Consider the following 17,435-nt stretch of genomic DNA (forward strand, 5'->3'; position numbering starts at 1 on the left):
TACTGATTGATGGTGCGGTTTTTATTCTTTTGTTTTTACTGTTCAGCACTTTGCATTGTTTTTATAAATATGAAAAAGTGCTCTACAAATAAAGTTTGATTGATTGATTGATTGATTGATTGATTGATTGATTGATTGATTGATTGATGTTATTTATTCTGTGTTAATTTGTATGTTGAGCTACAGAATATTACAAGAATTCCCTCTGGGATTAATACTGTATTTCTGTTCTATAAGCTATAAAACAGCAAAGCAAATGTGCTGTCATCCTTCGTCTGTACACTAAAACTGATACATTTCATGTTGCTCACCTTTTACAAAAACATTGAAGCCATTTATGGCAGAATCCAAACTCCTCCAGAGTCTGAAACGACAACGTACCGGCTTCAACTGTTCAGGTGTGAATAAAGATGTGGGTCTATTTGAGAAAGAGCCTCCATCATTTTTTTAAGAGCCTCTCCTCCTTTGTTCCGCACCATGTCGATCAGTGCAGTTGCTGCACGGCTTGTCGGCGCCACGTCTCGAAGATCCTGGTATTCCCGGTCATTTATTACACACGTCTGCAGAAGTTCGTCCATCAGTTGATGTAAATTAGACATGCTGATTGATTCAATAAACCCATTCCGAAAAGATAACAGCTTCTTCTTTGAGGTTTGCAGATCTCGTGTTGTTGAATCAGGACCTTCAAAATAAGACATCAAATAATTAATGTATTCATCATTCATGAACAGGAACAATATCTTAACTTTGAACATTGCACAAATGGAGAAGGTTGAATCACATCAGAAATGTAAAATTGTATGTGATCATTGAAAGGAGTGGAACCTTTGCACATGTCCTTTAGGCTTGGTTCCCTCCTTGCAGTACTTTTTTAATGAGTGCTGAGTAAATAAAACTCAAACTCAAGTCATGTTGGCAACTTGTCCACTAAACAAAGAATACCCTGAAACTAAATTAAACATCAAAAGACCTCAAGCTCTTCTCCGCTGCTGATATTGAATCCTGTTTTAAGCTTCTTGTGAACCCAGAGCATGCAGAGTGATAACGTCAGTCTGGGCGGGCTGCACAGTAACCCCTGACCTGTCACGTCTCAGCATCACCATCGGGTCCAGTAACACCGGGGTCAGCCATACGTGCAATACATCCTGGAGGAATGTTGGAATCAGCAGTGAGTCCAGATTCTGCCTACAGAACATGGACTGTAGATGTGATGTGTGGAGAAGACAGGGAACACTCTGCAGGCTGCCGTCTGCAGGCGGATGAAGAGTGATGGCGTGGGAAAACACCTCGGCCACTGAACAACCAGGCTTCCTGCAGTCAGTCACAATGCAGAGAGATACTGAGAAAAAAAAAATCTCTGCAGCCACAGTCTGGGACCAAACCTAATCCTCTTCATATGGATGCTCTTCATAGATTTCAGCTCGGCCTTTAACACCATTATCCCGGACGTCCTTACATCTAAGCTGGCTGACCTGGGCTTACCCCCACCACAACCGCCTGGATCAAAGACTTCCTCACTGACCACCCACAATCGGTGAGAATTGGTAACAGTTCATCCGCCCCGTCGCTCAGTACCGGCTCTCCTCAGGGCGGCGTGCCGAGCCCTCTCCTGTACACCATCGGCACACACGACTGCTCACCCATACATCCATGCAACACCATTATCAAGTTCGCTGACGACACCACTCCGGTAGGGCTGATCACTGAGGACGATGACTCAGCCTACAGGGATGAGGTCCGGCGGCTAACTGAATGGTGTGACGCGAATAACCTCACCCTGAACACCTGCAAAACGAAGGAAATGGTCATGGATTTTCGCAGGCGCAAATCTGACCCTCCTCTCCTCCGCATCGAAGGTGTCAATGTGGAGAGGGTGCCCACCTTCAAGTTCCTCGGGGCCCACATCTCGAGGGACCTGTCCTGGGCGGCCAATACAACATCTCTGGTCAGAAAAGCCCAGCAGCGCCTCCACTTTCTGAGAGTCCTGAAGTGGACCAGGCTGCAGACGGACCTGCTGGTCTCTTTCTATGGGGCTACAATAGAGAGCGTGCTGGTGCATGCCATCTCTGTGTGGTCTGCTGGCAGCACAGTGGCTGACAGGAAAAGACTGCAGCGGGTCACAAGAACAGCTGAGACGGTGATCGGTTGTCCGCTGCCCCCCCCTGGACACGATCGCCAACTCCAGGTGCCTTACCAGAGCCAAGGCCATCATGAAGGATTTCCACCACCCCAACCACCACCTGCTCTGCTTGCTGCCTTCTGTTAGAAGGGTCAGATCCATCAAGAGCAGAACAAACAGGCTCAAAAACAGCTTCTTCCCCTGGGTAATTATAACACTGAACTCAACATGAACATCTACATAAATCACTGTGTATCATTTCCCACGTGCAACATTGACACCACCACCTATGCACCCATATTACCATGTGCAATACCTGCTATCTTATTTTCCAACTATTTATATTTCCTATGTGCAATGTGACATTATTACTCTGTATATAGTCCCTCTCCCTCCTCACCCATCATCGAATACTCTATTAAAGCTCGTGTCCGGAGTTTTGAAAGAGAGAGTTTTTTTTTAATCCAACGTCTGGAGGCTCCGCCCTCCCTCTGCTTTCATGAGCGACCAAGCCACGCCCCTTTAATTGTGCACGCTATTATCCGTCGGGTGAAAGTGAGAGCCTCCGAGTCCTACAGCATCCTCCATGTTCAGCTGTTTACGGTGGATGTTCAGCAGACAGTGGATATATCCGAGGTGAGCGCGGCGGCTGCTGCAGAGCTAACTCTCCTCTGCTGGGCGAGCGGCCGTGCGCTCTGGCTGCATCACATGTTGATTGACGGCACGACAAGGCGGAAGCTGGAAATCTATTGGCTGAAGCTGACCGGCGCTTTTTCGGACAACATGGGGGCCTATGAGACGAAGGCGGGGCTCATAAATAAATTTTTATATTGCTTTATGCTAATATTATATTGTAGTATCGAACCAGACTGACACATTTAAGCTCTGTTGAAAAATGATACATACAATGGAAACGAACGGAAACTCCGGACACGAGCTTTAACTATTGTCGATTTTTCTCACTCGTGTCTTATTTGCTTGTTATATTGTAGAACTTTTATGAATGTTATGCACTATAGTGGATCTGCTGTAATTTCGCTGGCCAATGACAAATAAAGAATCTTGAATCTTGAATCTTGAATATCCATGAAGAAAAGGCTCAGCGTCACAGAGCACAGTATTTTAAAGGCTTCTTTCATCGTATGAGGTTGAAGAGAATGGAGCCACAGTCTTTCAGACTGCAATCCACCTAACAAGACTCAGCAGTGGAAAAAGTTGTTTGGCAGTCAAAGAAAATATTAAAATGTGGCTATGCTGCTCATTCCACAAAAAAAAAAAAAAAAAATCCCAGTAGTGAAAGATTTATGGAAACGAAGCTCCGTCACAGCATTAAGATCACCTGGTTTAATTACAGGTTTGCACATACTGTTAGAAGTGAGAGCCACACAGGCGTTTTGCCATTTAAAGAAAAATGTGTCTTGCTCTGAACAGCGTTTTCTCACCTGAGACATCAGCTCGAAGAGGGGCCAAGGAGGGATCATTGGCTGGAGGTTGGGCTGACTGGGAGGTGGAGCTTGAGGCTGAAGTCCCTCCTGAGCCTGATGCAAAGGGTGAGATTCCAGACTTACCACGTACACTCAGACATTTTCACAAGTCATGCTGATGTAATGCTAACATAGTTTTTTATTACATCATTAGGAACAGTTAAACCAGAGAACGAAGATTTAAAAACCAACAGTAAGGGAGTCAAACTTTCTTTACCAGTGAGTGTCATGTAATATTCCCACGCAGTGGTCCCATCCTGGCCTTTAACCACCACAGTGCCGCCCTTGGTTGTCCGCTTTAGGTGAATTTCAAAGTTCGGGTGGTCTACTGTTTCAAAGCTTGAGTAAAATTTTGAATTCTGTCAATTGTAGCAGGGTGATAAATTAACTTTTGAGCTTACAAATAATTATGTACAAATAATGAAAAATAAAGAGGACTACACCCCTAATGATGCTTTTAGCATGTTACAGTCACACATCTTGGAGAATGTGTTATTACAGGTCAATTTATCATAATGAGTTCATCTACATTTGGAAAGAATTCATTCTTGAATTGTTTTGTGCCATACAGCCAGTGACTTAAAGCTATAGTGTGTAACTTTTAAATGTCTATGAGTGTCCGTTTTAGCCAAGCCACTAGTGGAGATGACAACATGCAGATTACTGTAAGCCGATCGGCTCCTCTAACATGTTGCGGGATTTTTCTATATATATAATTCTTGCTTTGCGTGTCGACCGGTGACATTCTCGCGCTGGCGCGCAGGAAATTACGCATTTTACGTCACAACAAGAAGGGAGGGGGAGGACGGGAGGGTCTCATAGCAACAGGCAGAGCTCAGGCAGAATGGGGAAGCGGCATGGCGGATAATCCAAAGAAACGGCCGAGAAAGAGTCCTGAAGTGGATCCTACCACCAAAATATAAAAAGCCTGGATGGTCGGCAGAAGAATTGCTGGTGAAGAGGGAAAGTGACCGACGGAGAAGGCAAACGAGGATTTGTATTGGCGTGGCTTTTCCTCGGTGGACAGCGTTGACAGCAGAAATTGGGCAGACACAGATGTGGCCTTGCTGCTGTTGGATAAGTAAGTGACTTGGTTTATAATTATATAAGTACTTTATTATTTTTTGTAAATGGTGCAATGAACATTATGTTGTAATGTTAGCAGCCTGCTAACATAATGTCACACGGTAATAATCACACATTCGCAAATCCACTAACCGTTACAAATTAGCAGGCACCTTGTCTCCTGTTTGTAATAAGCTCTCTGCTTGAACAGAAGCTTTCTGCGGCTTTATTGTTGTAAGAACGCACAATTCCGCTAGAGGGCGACCAAAGTTACGTACTATAGCTTTAAGTCACTGGCAGTCTGAGAGCACATCTGCCAGTGATGTGCTGCAAATACTCACCTTAGGTTGTACCAAGGTTGACTCAGGACAAGCCAGAGTGTAACAGTGGTTTTCAATCAGTTCACAGAGAGACGTGGCGTCAATGTACTCTGCATTTCTCTGTTGAGATTTTGCCTTCAAAAGTAAGACAATGCTTTAAACAGGATACTCCATTCAGAGTGTATAATCATCTTTAACTTACATTCACTTTTCAGTCATCAAACTCCACAGTAACCTTCTTATAATTCAAATGTGTTTGACAAGCAGCAGCAGCAAAAGGCAGAACAACAGCAAAATCTTCACAGCATGTGTGTGTGTTGAGCGCATCGAGAGACTGGAAATTGTTAAGCTGACTTGAGACACAGCAACTTGAATGACTTGAGTGTCGTTGATTTCCTGTTTCTTTTTTTGACATAAATCAAATTCATACCAAATATTACCTGATATGAGCGCAGGCTGAGAGGCGTTGTTATGACTAGCTCAATACCCTGTCTGTCAGTCCTCTGTCTATACTTACATCCCACACTCTGTCTGAGGAGAGGGGCTTTGTGGTACAGAAGCTAAAAATGTGGTTTAAACTAAGTAACCGCAGTCAATCAGGTTTTCAAAGTCGATTGAACAATATTTGAGATGGAATAAATGAAATACTGATTCAAATATGGAGTAGTTACAAGCTAAAATACTCCCGGTATTGCTTAAAAACAGATAACGGTGTAAACATGGCTTTAAAACTCAACAAAATTGAGCAGATACAATTTAAAATAGGATAACTATAAATAAAAACAGAAAATGAAAATAAGCTGACTTGACCGATCATGGGACTACACTTGCCTTCACTTGCACAAGAAAAAAATGACTTATGTCTTCTTTGAGACTTAAAGGGTTGGCAATCCTGTTAAACACGTTTTGTTAGACTGGGTGAAATGGTCTTTCCTACCTGAAAGTCATCAATCCATTATGTATTTATCAATAAAACAGAAAAGAAACACACTGCCGAGAGAGCAGCAAGCCTGTAAAAACTCTGACCAATCCTTGCCATTAGGTCTGAATGGAAAGACTCCTGCTACCCCCCCCAAAAAATCCATCCATCCATCCATCTTTAAAGGTTGAGACTTTCACATGTGTGATTTAGCCCATGTCTCAAGAGGGCAACGGGTCAATTATTACTTGACAGTAAAGAAACTTCTAAAAACAAATATAAGGAGCAGGAACACTTCCATATTCCTGTTGGGAAAAAGTTGCCAGATTCATTCTTATGAACTGACAGTGCTCTCTTACCTCCTCCAGAGGAATGTTTTTTGGCAGCAGGAAGACATTGACTTTTTGGAGGTCCTCAGTCCAGGTCGGATGGTGGAACAGCAGTACCTGGCTTCTTATTGGTCTTTTAATGATATCTCTGAAGAAATTTATAACCAGGCCAAAGGCAGAGAAGTGACTGACATCCACAACAACATGGGTATCGTTTATCTTCAGTGGTTCAAGGATGTTCATTCCCTCCTCGACCATGTGGGCCACAGACAGACCATTAGAACATGCTGCAAATACAAAGAGACCTGAAGTCCAAATCATGTGAAATCCCAAATGTTTTCACACCATGTCATTCAAATAATTCAAGGATGCAGGTTTTCTATCGCCAACCGAGACAGACTTACCGGGGTTTGGTTCACAGTGCAGGAGGTGCAGCTGGGAGACAGCGTTGGTCGTACCTTCAATCTTAAACAGGGGACCTGCAGGGACTTTTCCAGCCGCTTGGAGGAGTTCCTCGTCCCACTGGATGATCCTGAACAATAACTCTCCCTGTCGAGTCATTGTAAAGCCCAGTCCAGTCAGCTGACACAGGAATACACCGGGACCCAGGCCTGTGAACCTGTGCAGCACAAGCCAAGTGTTAAGCCTAGATCTGTGCGTTTGTTAGTTCGCCTGTCCTCGTCAGTGATAAGAACATTGTTGGGGACACATTAATGGAAATATTAATGGGAAAGATCCAGCTAAGACATGACCCGGAGTCATGTTGTCTGCGAATACTGTCCCCCGTCACAGAGGAGACATGACCCCCGCTGTAGTGGAGACGCAGCAGACTTTGAAGCTCTCGAGAACAAAACAGAGGAACTTCTTCCCCCAGCAGGAGGGCCAGCACCATTTGATGGTCCACAGAGCCTCAAAATGGCTGCCCATCTCCTCCACCATGTGCTCAGAACAAAGAAACCCTCAGGTAATGGCCGCTCATCTCTCCTCACAGTGGAAGAAAACCAGATAAGGGTGCAATACCACCGCCAACCTCACGAGGGCGCTTGTGAGGCTCCTCCCCAGAGCAGAGGACGGAGGACCCAGATCACCGTCTGATTGGCCAAGCAGACCCTGGGGGCGGGAGCTCCACCCGCCAGTCAAACAGAGTCACCAGATGCGCCATCTTTAGTTCAACTTAAGTTTCTGTCTCGGTAGGACATGCGCAACACGTCTCTCTCACGGACTAAACCCGGTACCGAACTGACCGCTGGCAGGGACTTCTTGGGCCCATCTTTCCTTCACCGGTGAACCCCTTTTCCCAGCGGAGCAGAACGGCAGGGACTCCCCTGGAGTGGACCGAAGACACCAGCAAGACTGCACCGCTACAGCTCCTCCATTCTCCTCCCACTGCAGCCGACCAAGAACCAACCAAGGGCCCGGACCGGAGAACCGGACGCCTCTTTTCCTCCACGTGGATGCCAGGGTTCTTCTGGACGCAGAGAACCCGATTGAGATCAGAGCGATGGGTTCTCTGCGTCCAGAAGAACCCTGGGCTCTTGGAGGGGTCCACGTGGAGGAAAAGAGGCGTCCGGTTCTCCGGTCCGGGCCCTCGGTACACGGAACCACAGCAGGCCCCACCGGGCCACGCTCCGAACGGGTTAACACTTCCTCCTCCTCCTCGTGCGTCTCCAGGCGCGCGCGCGCACACACACACACACACACACACACACACACACACACACACACACACACACACATACACACACACACACACACACTGCTTGCAAGTTGAATATGTTCTGTTTTGTTGATCATGTGTTAATTAGTAATAGACATTGTTAATAAACACTCATTAACTGAACTGGACAATTCATTCTTGTGTGTTTTGTGACAAATGTCCTGGTTGTATCAGCCTGAGCTCGATCTAACACCTTCTCTGATAATTTAACGGTGTTTATCCAAAGATTAACCACCAGCTTAAATTATTTTTCCATCTTTGAGACTGAAAATTGGTAATGAATGTTCCTCTGACGAGGTGGTGCCCCGGAATTATTAATTAAATAACCCACAGGTTTATATAATGCGTAATTCACAACTTCCCTCAGCTCATTTTCTGTAAATTACCCATTTCCAGTAAATAATAATTTGTGGCATTATCGATTAATTAATAGCACCTTGTTAATCAATAATTTGCTGATTATTTAACATTATTAATGAATAAATGACAGTTTATTCTGATTAATAATAATTGATGTTGGGTTAAATTACTTGGTGCTTCACTTTAAACAGTTTATTATGCTGTAAGTCATTGTTATTGGTGATCCACTGTTAATGACCTGCAATTATTAATTGGTAAATGAAAATTTACTCAAATTAATAAGTAACAAAATTACTTAAAGTAATCAATTACTTCCAGTAATCAATACTTTAGCAATTTATTCCCAATTACCAATCATAAACCCCAACAACGTGCTTCCTCTCATGGCACATTTTTTGGGCTCGTGATGATATGCATTCCATGCAAGCGCGCTGATCCACACATCCCCAGAGACAGACAAGCAATGTGTCGTGGTTGTTGATAAATTTGTAAGGCACGGCGATTCATCATTCTTCAATTTCAGTGTGTTGATAAAACAGACAGTGATGGGCGACCTTAAATTCACCCCAAATGGCAGCCATTAAATAATAGTTTAATTTCATATCATTCAGTAATTTCAATCAATGATTGGTTGTATTGCTACTAAGACCCGCCTCCTCGGGGCAACTATGTCTGGCTCCAGAGTGATCACGGAGATACTTCTACTTCTGTCGGGAGGCCTTCTCATCCCTGCATTGTCCGGTCTAATTTTTTTCACCATCTGGATGTCTTTGTAGTTCTTCAAACCAGGAGTATAAAGATGGGGGTATTGCCTGATGCTTCACAGTCGCTCTTCATGGTTGGCGTCCATCTTTGTTTGCCATGGTGCGTGCTACACGGAGGGATCTGCGCAGATACTGGTGGACAGGAGTTGATGACGATCTTTACCTCACATGGACCAATGTGGTCCGTGCACACACTCGGACATGGGAAGCATGAAGGAGCATAAGGAGGCTGACACAGTCTCTGCTTTTCAGGCTAAAAACTTTTCAATTTGATAAAGCTAACAGTTAAGACTGCTTCAGGACACCCTGGACCATTTTCTAGTGAGGCTGCTGTAGGTTTAGGGCCCTTTCACACCAACCCTGTGAAATCCAGATTTTAGACCAAATGAGGACGTTCTGGGAAAATCCTTATCATTTATGCATGTTTGAACGCTCCCCTGAACTCAGGTCAAGATCTTTCAGGCGAACCCCAGAGCCCCAGGATCGGCAGGCCTCGATCCAGATCTACAGACTGTCCAACCGCTGCAGTGAGAGGACGTCATGTGGAGCTCAATGCATTTGAACAGCAGAATAAACAAGATCAATGACGCCAGTCAGAAGAAACAGACGCATAAAGAAAGAGTTAGAAACTGTCGAGAGGTCAGAGGTCGGACATGGAGAAGTTAAGAAGAGCAAGTGCTTATTGATAGATGGTTAAATTATTATAAATCATGATTGTTTGTGGTTAGCCTTTAGCCGCTAACTGCTAGCTGGCAGCCGGGGCGGGACTTCCAGTTTCAGATTTCTTCTTCTGCCTGTCTGGTCAGTCTTCAGTTCGACCGACAGTGCCCCCAAATGAACAGCTGCTGTAATTGCATGATGTCGGTGTGTTTGGACCGTCGATGATCCGCTCTCAGAAGTGCAGTGTGTACACAAGCCCAACCAAATGAAGGTGGGATGATTCTTGCCCCCACACCTGCACAGGAGAGCCGAGTCCCAGACTTCCTGGGATGAAAGCAGCCTTAGACCGCTTGTGGACCTTCACTGAGCTTCTTCCTTTTCTCACTCAACATGTTTCACTATTACATGCTACTAACATTTGTCTCTCCTGTAGTCTGTGAGAAAACAATATTTGGATGAATGAAAGTGTCATTACCTGTAAGAGATCCTTCCATGCTCATCAAATTTATCCGACTGAAACTTTGAGGGGCCCTGAAGCTGAAATGTTCACGAAATCCCAAATTAGTTTTCAAAGAACGCAACATAACAGGTGTGTGTGTGTGTGTGTGTGTGTGTGTGTGTGTGTGTGTGTGTGTTTAATTTATTCTCAGATGACATTTTACAGGACTTTCCATTGCCAACAGGTTAGACAGGAAGCAGAATCATAGTTTGACATAGCACTCAACGGGTTCAACGGGTTCAGGAAGGCCATGAGAAGAGGATCATGAGGTGGCAGTCCAAGTTTTGAAAAAATAATGAATAAAAAGTGGGAGAGTGTCTGTAAATTTCAGAGCATTTCTTTTAAAAAAAACAAACACCTTAGAGTTCCACCTCAAGTTAAACCTTCAGCCTTTCAATTCCTCTCACATAAAAGAACAGACACTAACAGAAACTATCGGAAAAGGTGGAGACCATTGATCATGTCCTGAGATGTGCTGTAAGAAGAACTTCAGGAATAAAGGACTCCGCCAAAGGTTCGGGTTAGGGATTTTAAACACGTGAAAAATAGAGTCACAGAGGCTAGAAGAGTAGAACTCAGTATGAACACAATCTGGACACTCACCATGTTCACCTCTGTTTTCTCATCCTGTGTGTTTCCTCTGCTTGAAGCCAGTGTGAGGTGTGATTTGTCTGATGGAGGTTTATTAATGGGACCTGATAAAATAATTTCAAAATAATGAAAATCAGGGATGCAGTGATAGCTTTTTTTTAAAGGACGAGTACGAGTATTAACCTTTCGCCACTTCAGTATCGAAATGAGAACGTATTAATACAAAAGAGACTAATTCATACTCTATTTTACAAACAATACGTGAAGGCTATGCTTTGCTGCGAAGCACCTCACACAGGCTCTGCTACACACACCTCCAACAGCCATACAGTGGTCAGTCCCCCCGGCACGGAGCACAGCGTCTAGCGACACACTGCCTTGTGGGTACTGCAGACTGTAGACTGTAGACTCAGCTCGCTGTGTGAAGCACACACGCACCAGATCACTCCTGTGTGAGTGTATCAGTCACACCTAAATCATGTTCAGCATGCAGCATTGCTGAGTGTGAACCCCAAAACCCTTTAGCATGTAGCATGTAGCACAGTTCTCAGTTATGTACTTGAGCAGTTAAACTACTGAGAGTCATTCTGCTGGTCTACACGTCTCTGGTGACACTGGTGTTATAAGTTTTGTCTATAAAGCTGAATTGAATGGTCTGACTTTGTAGTGGGAAAACAGCTCTAAGAGAATCATTGCAAATCAATTCAAAAGCAAAACACATCTGAAGACAGAGGAAATGGAGAGACACCCAGGCACACCTGAGAGCAGCCAAGACCAGTCAGAGGAGGAGCGTGATACCGAGGTAAGAAGGAAGTACTTTACAGAAGTGTTTGCCCACCCTGGTCTTCTGGCCCTCCTGTACAACATGTTTGAGACGTTTCCCTCTTCCAACACATTCTGCAGAGCTTGATGATGGGCAGATCATTTGAATCAGGTGTGTTGGAAGAAGGAAACACGTAAAGCATGTTGGACAGAGGGGCTGAGGACCAGGATGGGGAAACACGGCACCAGAGCAGTGAGAGCACAGACTAAACCAGAGATACAGGTTCCTAGGATGGGGTAAGCAGTCTGCTGCTACTGTGCTCAGATGAGGAAAAACAAGCAGGAACGCCAAGGTCTTCTTGTGGGATTGCTGCACAGGGAGATCATGCAAACCGTACACAGAAAGGTCTGGCCTGGGTTCAACCCATAACCTAAGCATGTATGTTTTCAGTCAATACACACCTCTGAAATGGAGCTTGGTAGGAATCTTTATCTGCACAATGTGCCTGTGGGGTAAAAACTGTAAGTAAATACGCAAATGAACCAGCACAGCCACAAGCCAAGATAACAAAAAGCAAAAGAAGAAGAAAGATTAGACATCAACCACAACAAACATGCATCTGTCCATCACTCCCTCTGTCAGGCCTGTTTCAATATCAATTTCAACATTTCAAAATTAAAACTCTTCGTTATTTCTGTACCAATGCAGCTGACATTCACATCTCCCATTTTCTTCAGACATTAGCTTTTGCAGGTATTTAAATTTCACTGCAGCATTTTCAAAGAAACTTTCTGATCACAGTCAGCAGAACTTCTATTGTGTCCTCATCTTTGAAACCACAAATGAACGCTCCTGCACCAATCAGGGAGCTCACATAGCTTCACAATAAATTGCCAAAGGGATGATTATGCAAAGTACAGTTGTGCTGAATGCAGCTCACTTAAGCACTGTAGAAATAAATCTTGTTTACAAAGGGCCATGAAGGCAAATCATAGGGGCTCAATATAACACCATCAACATTTTGCATCTGTAAAAGACTTTTTGCATGTTACCAAGGGAAAATTAAACTAAAATGAGGGGTATGGGTCTATTCTACAATGCAAAACAAGAACTGCTTTGGGTGATGCTGTTTCTCCTGGTGGGGTTGGTGCTGTCACTTTAAGAGTACTGCAGGGCGAGACTCGGAGAGATCAGACTTCATGTGAGATTTTAAACTCACTGACAACAGGAGGGAAAAGAAAACGTGCGGATATCTGGAGACAGGAGGGGATTGAGGCGTGTGGGTTGTTATTTCACCAACAGGCTGAGGGAGCCTGAGCAACAGAACAGCGTGAGTGATGTCTATTAGTTTGTGGAGTTGAGACAATTTGTTCTGTATACCCTGTGATTGAAATGGTTGTGCATTGTGTTTTGTCAATTCAGAGGGGAGATTTGCTGTGTTGAGTTCCAGGAGTGTGTGTTCATGCACAGGTCAACCACAGGAGTGGAAGTAAGTTATTAATATTTTTGTTTTCACTATATTTGAAGACATGTTAATATGGTTACATTGTAGAGTTTGTGTTGTTTATGAAGTTATATTTCATGCATTTACTGAAATAGATGGATTATTTTGTTTGAAGACTCTCATTCTGTTGTATTATATCTGTGTTGTCTCTGTTTAGGAGAGGTAGTACTGCTGTCTATATTACTGCCACAGTCGCATGTGTTGGTTGGGTTTTACAACATTTCAGTAATTTGGCAGACAGGAGTTGATGACGATCTTTACCTCACATGGACCAATGTGGTCCGTGCACACACTCGGACATGGGAAGCATGAATGGGCCTTTTGAGGTGCAGAGAGCCAACCAGAGCTCCTCTCACTGGGACCAACTCCCACTCTCAATTAAGGAGGCTGACACAGTCTCTGCTTTTCAGGCTAAAATCTTTTCAATTTGATAAAGCTAACAGTTAAGACTGCTTCAGGACACCCTGGACCATTTTCTAGTGAGGCTGCTGTAGGTTTAGGGCTCTTTCACACCAACCCTGTGAAATCCAGATTTTAGACCAAATGAGGACATTCTGGGAAAATCCTCATCATTTATGCATGTTTGAACGCTCCCCTGAACTCAGGTCAAGATCTTTCAGGCGAACCCCAGAGCCCCAGGATCGGTGGGCCTCGATCCAGATCTACAGACTGTCCAACCGCTGCAGTGAGAGGACGTCATGTGGAGCTCAATGCATTTGAACATCAGAATAAACAAGACCAATGACGCCAGTCAGAAGAAACAGACACATAAAAGAAAGAGTTAGAAACTGTCAAGAGGTCAGAGGTCGGACATGGAGTGGTTAAGAAGAGCAAGTGCTTATTGATAGATGGTTAAATGACTATAAATCATGATTGTTTGTGGTTAGCCTTTAGCCGCTAACTGCTAGCTGGCAGCCGGGGCGGGACTTCCAGTTTCACATTTCTTCTTCTGCCTGTCTGGTCAGTCTTCATTTAGACCGACAGTGCCCCCAAATGAACAGCTGCTGTAATTGCATGATGTCGGTGTGTTTGGACCGTCGATGGTCCGCTCTCAGAAGTGCAGTGTGTACACAAGCCCAACCAAATGAAGGTGGGATGATTCTTGCCCCCACACCTGCACAGGAGAGCCGAGTCCCAGACTTCCTGGGATGAAAGCAGCCTTAGACCGCTTGTGGACCTTCACTGAGCTTCTTCCTTTTCTCACTCAACATGCTTCACTATTACATGCTACTAACATTTGTCTCTCCTGTAGTCTGTGAGAAAACAATATTTGGATGAATGAAAGTGTCATTACCTGTAAGAGATCCTTCCATGCTCATCAAATTTATCCGACTGAAACTTTGAGGGGCCCTGAAGCTGAAATGTTCACGAAATCCCAAATTAGTTTTCAAAGAACGCAACATAACAGGTGTGTGTGTGTGTGTGTGTGTGTGTGTGTGTGTGTGTGTGTGTGTGTGTGTGTGTGTGTGTGTCTGTGTCTGTGTCTGTGTCTGTGTCTGTGTCTGTGTGTTTAAATGATTCTCAGATTATATTTTTGAGGACTTTCCATTGCCAACAGGTTAGACAGGAAGCAGAATCATAGTTTGACATAGCACTCAATGGGATCAACGGGTTCAGGAAGGCCATGAGAAGAGGATCATGAGGTGGCAGTCCAAGTTTTGAAAAAATAATGAATAAAAAGTGGGAGAGTGTCTGTAAATTTCAGAGCATTTCTTTTAAAAAAAACAAACACCTTAGAGTTCCACCTCAAGTTAAACCTTCAGCCTTTCAATTCCTCTCACATAAAAGAACAGACACTGGAGTTAGCCAAGCCAATCCATCATGCATACCTGTACCGGAAAAGGTGGAGACCATTGATCATGTCCTGAGATGTGCTGTAAGAAGAACTTCAGGAATAAAGGACTCCGCCAAAGGTTCGGGTTAGGGATTTTAAACATGTGAAAAATAGAGTCACAGAGGCTAGAAGAGTAGAACTCAGTATGAACACAATCTGGACACTCACCATGTTCACCTCTGTTTTCTCATCCTGTGTGTTTCCTCTGCTTGAAGCCAGTGTGAGGTGTGATTTGTCTGATGGAGGTTTATTAATGGGACCTGATAAAAGAATTTCAAAATAATGAAAATCAGGGATGCAGTGATAGCTTTTTTTTTAAAGGACGAGTACGAGTATTAACCTTTCGCCACTTCAGTATCGAAATGAGAACGTATTAATACAAAAGAGACTAATTCATACTCTATTTTACAAACGATACGTGAAGGCTATGCTTTGCTGCGAAGCACCTCACACAGGCTCTGCTACACACACCTCCAACAGCCATACAGTGGTCAGTCCCCCCGGCACGGAGCACAGCGTGTAGCGACACACTGCCTTGTGGGTACTGCAGACTGTAGACTGTAGACTCAGCTCGCTGTGTGAAGCACACACGCACCAGATCACTCCTGTGTGAGTGTATCAGTCACACCTAAATCATGTTCAGCATGCAGCATCGCTGAGTGTGAACCCCAAAACCCTTTAGCATGTAGCATGTAGCACAGTTCTCAGTTATGTACTTGAGCAGTTAAACTACTGAGAGTCATTCTGCTGGTCTACACGTCTCTGGTGACACTGGTGTTATAAGTTTTGTCTGTAAAGCTGAATTGAATGGTCTGACTTTGTAGTGGGAAAACAGCTCTAAGAGAATCATTGCAAATCAATTTAAAAGCAAAACACATCTGAAGACAGAGGAAATGGAGAGACACCCAGGCACACCTGAGAGCAGCCAAGACCAGTCAGAGGAGGAGCGTGATACCGAGGTAAGAAGGAAGTACTTTAGAGAAGTGTCTGCCCACCCTGGTCTTCTGGACCTCCTGTACAACATGTTTGAGACGTTTCCCTCTTCCAACACATTCTGCAGAGCTTGATGACGGGCAGATCATTTGAATCAGGTGTGTTGGAAGAAGGAAACACGTAAAGCATGTTGGACAGAGGGGCTGAGGACCAGGATGGGGAAACACGGCACCAGAGCAGTGAGAGCACAGACTAAACCAGAGATACAGGTTCCTAGGATGGGGTAAGCAGTCTGCTGCTACTGTGCTCAGATGAGGAAAAACAAGCAGGAACGCCAAGGTCTTCTTGTGGGATTGCTGCACAGGGAGATCATGCAAACCGTACACAGAAAGGTCTGGCCTGGGTTCAACCCATAACCTAAGCATGTATGTTTTCAGTCAATACACACCTTGGTTTTGGGGCACGATAGGAATCTCGCTCCAGCGACTGGGCCTGTAGGGTAAAAACTGTAAGTAAATACGCAAATGAACCAGCACAGCCACAAGCCAAGATAACAAAAAGCAAAAGAAGAAGAAAGATTAGACATCAACCACAACAGACATGCATCTGTCCATCACTCCCTCTGTCAGGCCTGTTTCAATATCAATTTCAGCATTTCAAAATGAAAACTCTTCGTTATTTCTGTACCAGTGCAGCTGACATTCACATCTCCCATTTTCTTCAGACATTAGCTTTTGCAGGTATTTAAATTTCACTGCAGCATTTTCAAAGAAACTTTCTGATCACAGTCAGCAGAACTTCTATTGTGTCCTCATCTTTGAAACCACAAATGAACGCCCCTGCACCAATCAGGGAGCTCACATAGCTTCACAATAAATTGCCAAAGGGACGATTATGCAAAGTACAGTTGTGCTGAATGCAGCTCACTTAAGCACTCTTGAAATAAATCTTGTTTACAAAGGGCCATGAAGGCAAATCATATGGGCTCAATATAACACCATCAACATTTTGCATCTGTAAAAGACTTTTTGTATGTTACCAAGGGAAAATTAAACTAAAATGAGGGGTATGGGTCTATTCTACAATGCAAAACAAGAACTGCTTTGGGTGATGCTGTTTCTCCTGGTGGGGTTGGTGCTGTCACTTTAAGAGTACTGCAGGGCGAGACTCGGAGAGCTCAGACTTCATGTGAGATTTTAAACTCACTGACAACAGGAGGGAAAAGAAAACGTGCCAATATCTGGAGACAGGAGGTGATTGAGGCTTGTGGGTTGTTATTTCACCAACAGGCTGAGGGAGCCTGAGCAACAGAACAGCGTGAGTGGTGTCTATGAGTTTGTGGAGTTGAGACAATTTGTTCTGTATACCCTGTGATTGAAATGGTTGTGCATTGTGTTTTGTCAATTCAGAGGGGAGATTTGCTGTGTTGAGTTCCAGGAGTGTGTGTTCATGCACAGGTCAACCACAGGAGTGGAAGTAAGTTATTAATATTTTTGTTTTCACTATATTTGAAGACATGTTAATATGGTTACATTGTAGAGTTTGTGTTGTTTATGAAGTTATATTTCATGCAT

The 17,435-nt window shown here is 44.2% G+C and overlaps 1 protein-coding gene and 1 long non-coding RNA gene across 13 annotated transcripts in view; one reads left to right on the forward strand and one right to left on the reverse strand.

Moving 5' to 3' along the window:
• The window catches only part of LOC115389900 (ribonuclease inhibitor-like), a 31,222-nt gene continuing 13,787 nt past the window's right edge, over positions 1-17,435 (reverse strand). For 2 of the 12 annotated variants that reach the window (XM_030093474.1, XM_030093473.1), the window contains 13 exons: positions 16,310-16,353; positions 15,097-15,188; positions 14,924-14,968; positions 14,389-14,450; positions 12,052-12,095; positions 10,840-10,931; positions 10,213-10,274; positions 6,641-6,855; positions 6,267-6,523; positions 5,010-5,123; positions 3,821-3,962; positions 3,562-3,657; positions 1-682 (listed from right to left, as the gene is read on the reverse strand). In XM_030093474.1, coding sequence (XP_029949334.1) covers positions 387-682; positions 3,562-3,657; positions 3,821-3,962; positions 5,010-5,123; positions 6,267-6,523; positions 6,641-6,855; positions 10,213-10,274; positions 10,840-10,931; positions 12,052-12,095; positions 14,389-14,450; positions 14,924-14,968; positions 15,097-15,188; positions 16,310-16,353 — 1,561 coding nt within the window. In that variant the 3' untranslated portion in view covers positions 1-386. Of the gene's footprint in view, positions 683-3,561; positions 3,658-3,820; positions 3,963-5,009; positions 5,124-6,266; positions 6,524-6,640; positions 6,856-10,212; positions 10,275-10,839; positions 10,932-11,141; positions 11,245-12,051; positions 12,096-14,388; positions 15,189-15,399; positions 15,443-16,309; positions 16,359-17,435 lie in introns of those variants that run through there. The other 10 variants (XM_030093475.1, XM_030093484.1, XM_030093478.1 and 7 more) reach the window with 10 other exon arrangements.
• On the forward strand, positions 12,722-17,321 carry LOC115389959 (uncharacterized). Its single transcript, XR_003931633.1, has 3 exons — positions 12,722-12,920; positions 13,013-13,079; positions 17,271-17,321. It is a non-coding gene; the product is annotated as an uncharacterized LOC115389959 (long non-coding RNA).

Source organism: Salarias fasciatus, chromosome 6, assembly GCF_902148845.1.
Source record: "Salarias fasciatus chromosome 6, fSalaFa1.1, whole genome shotgun sequence".
Taxonomy (NCBI): Eukaryota; Metazoa; Chordata; class Actinopteri; order Blenniiformes; family Blenniidae; genus Salarias; species Salarias fasciatus.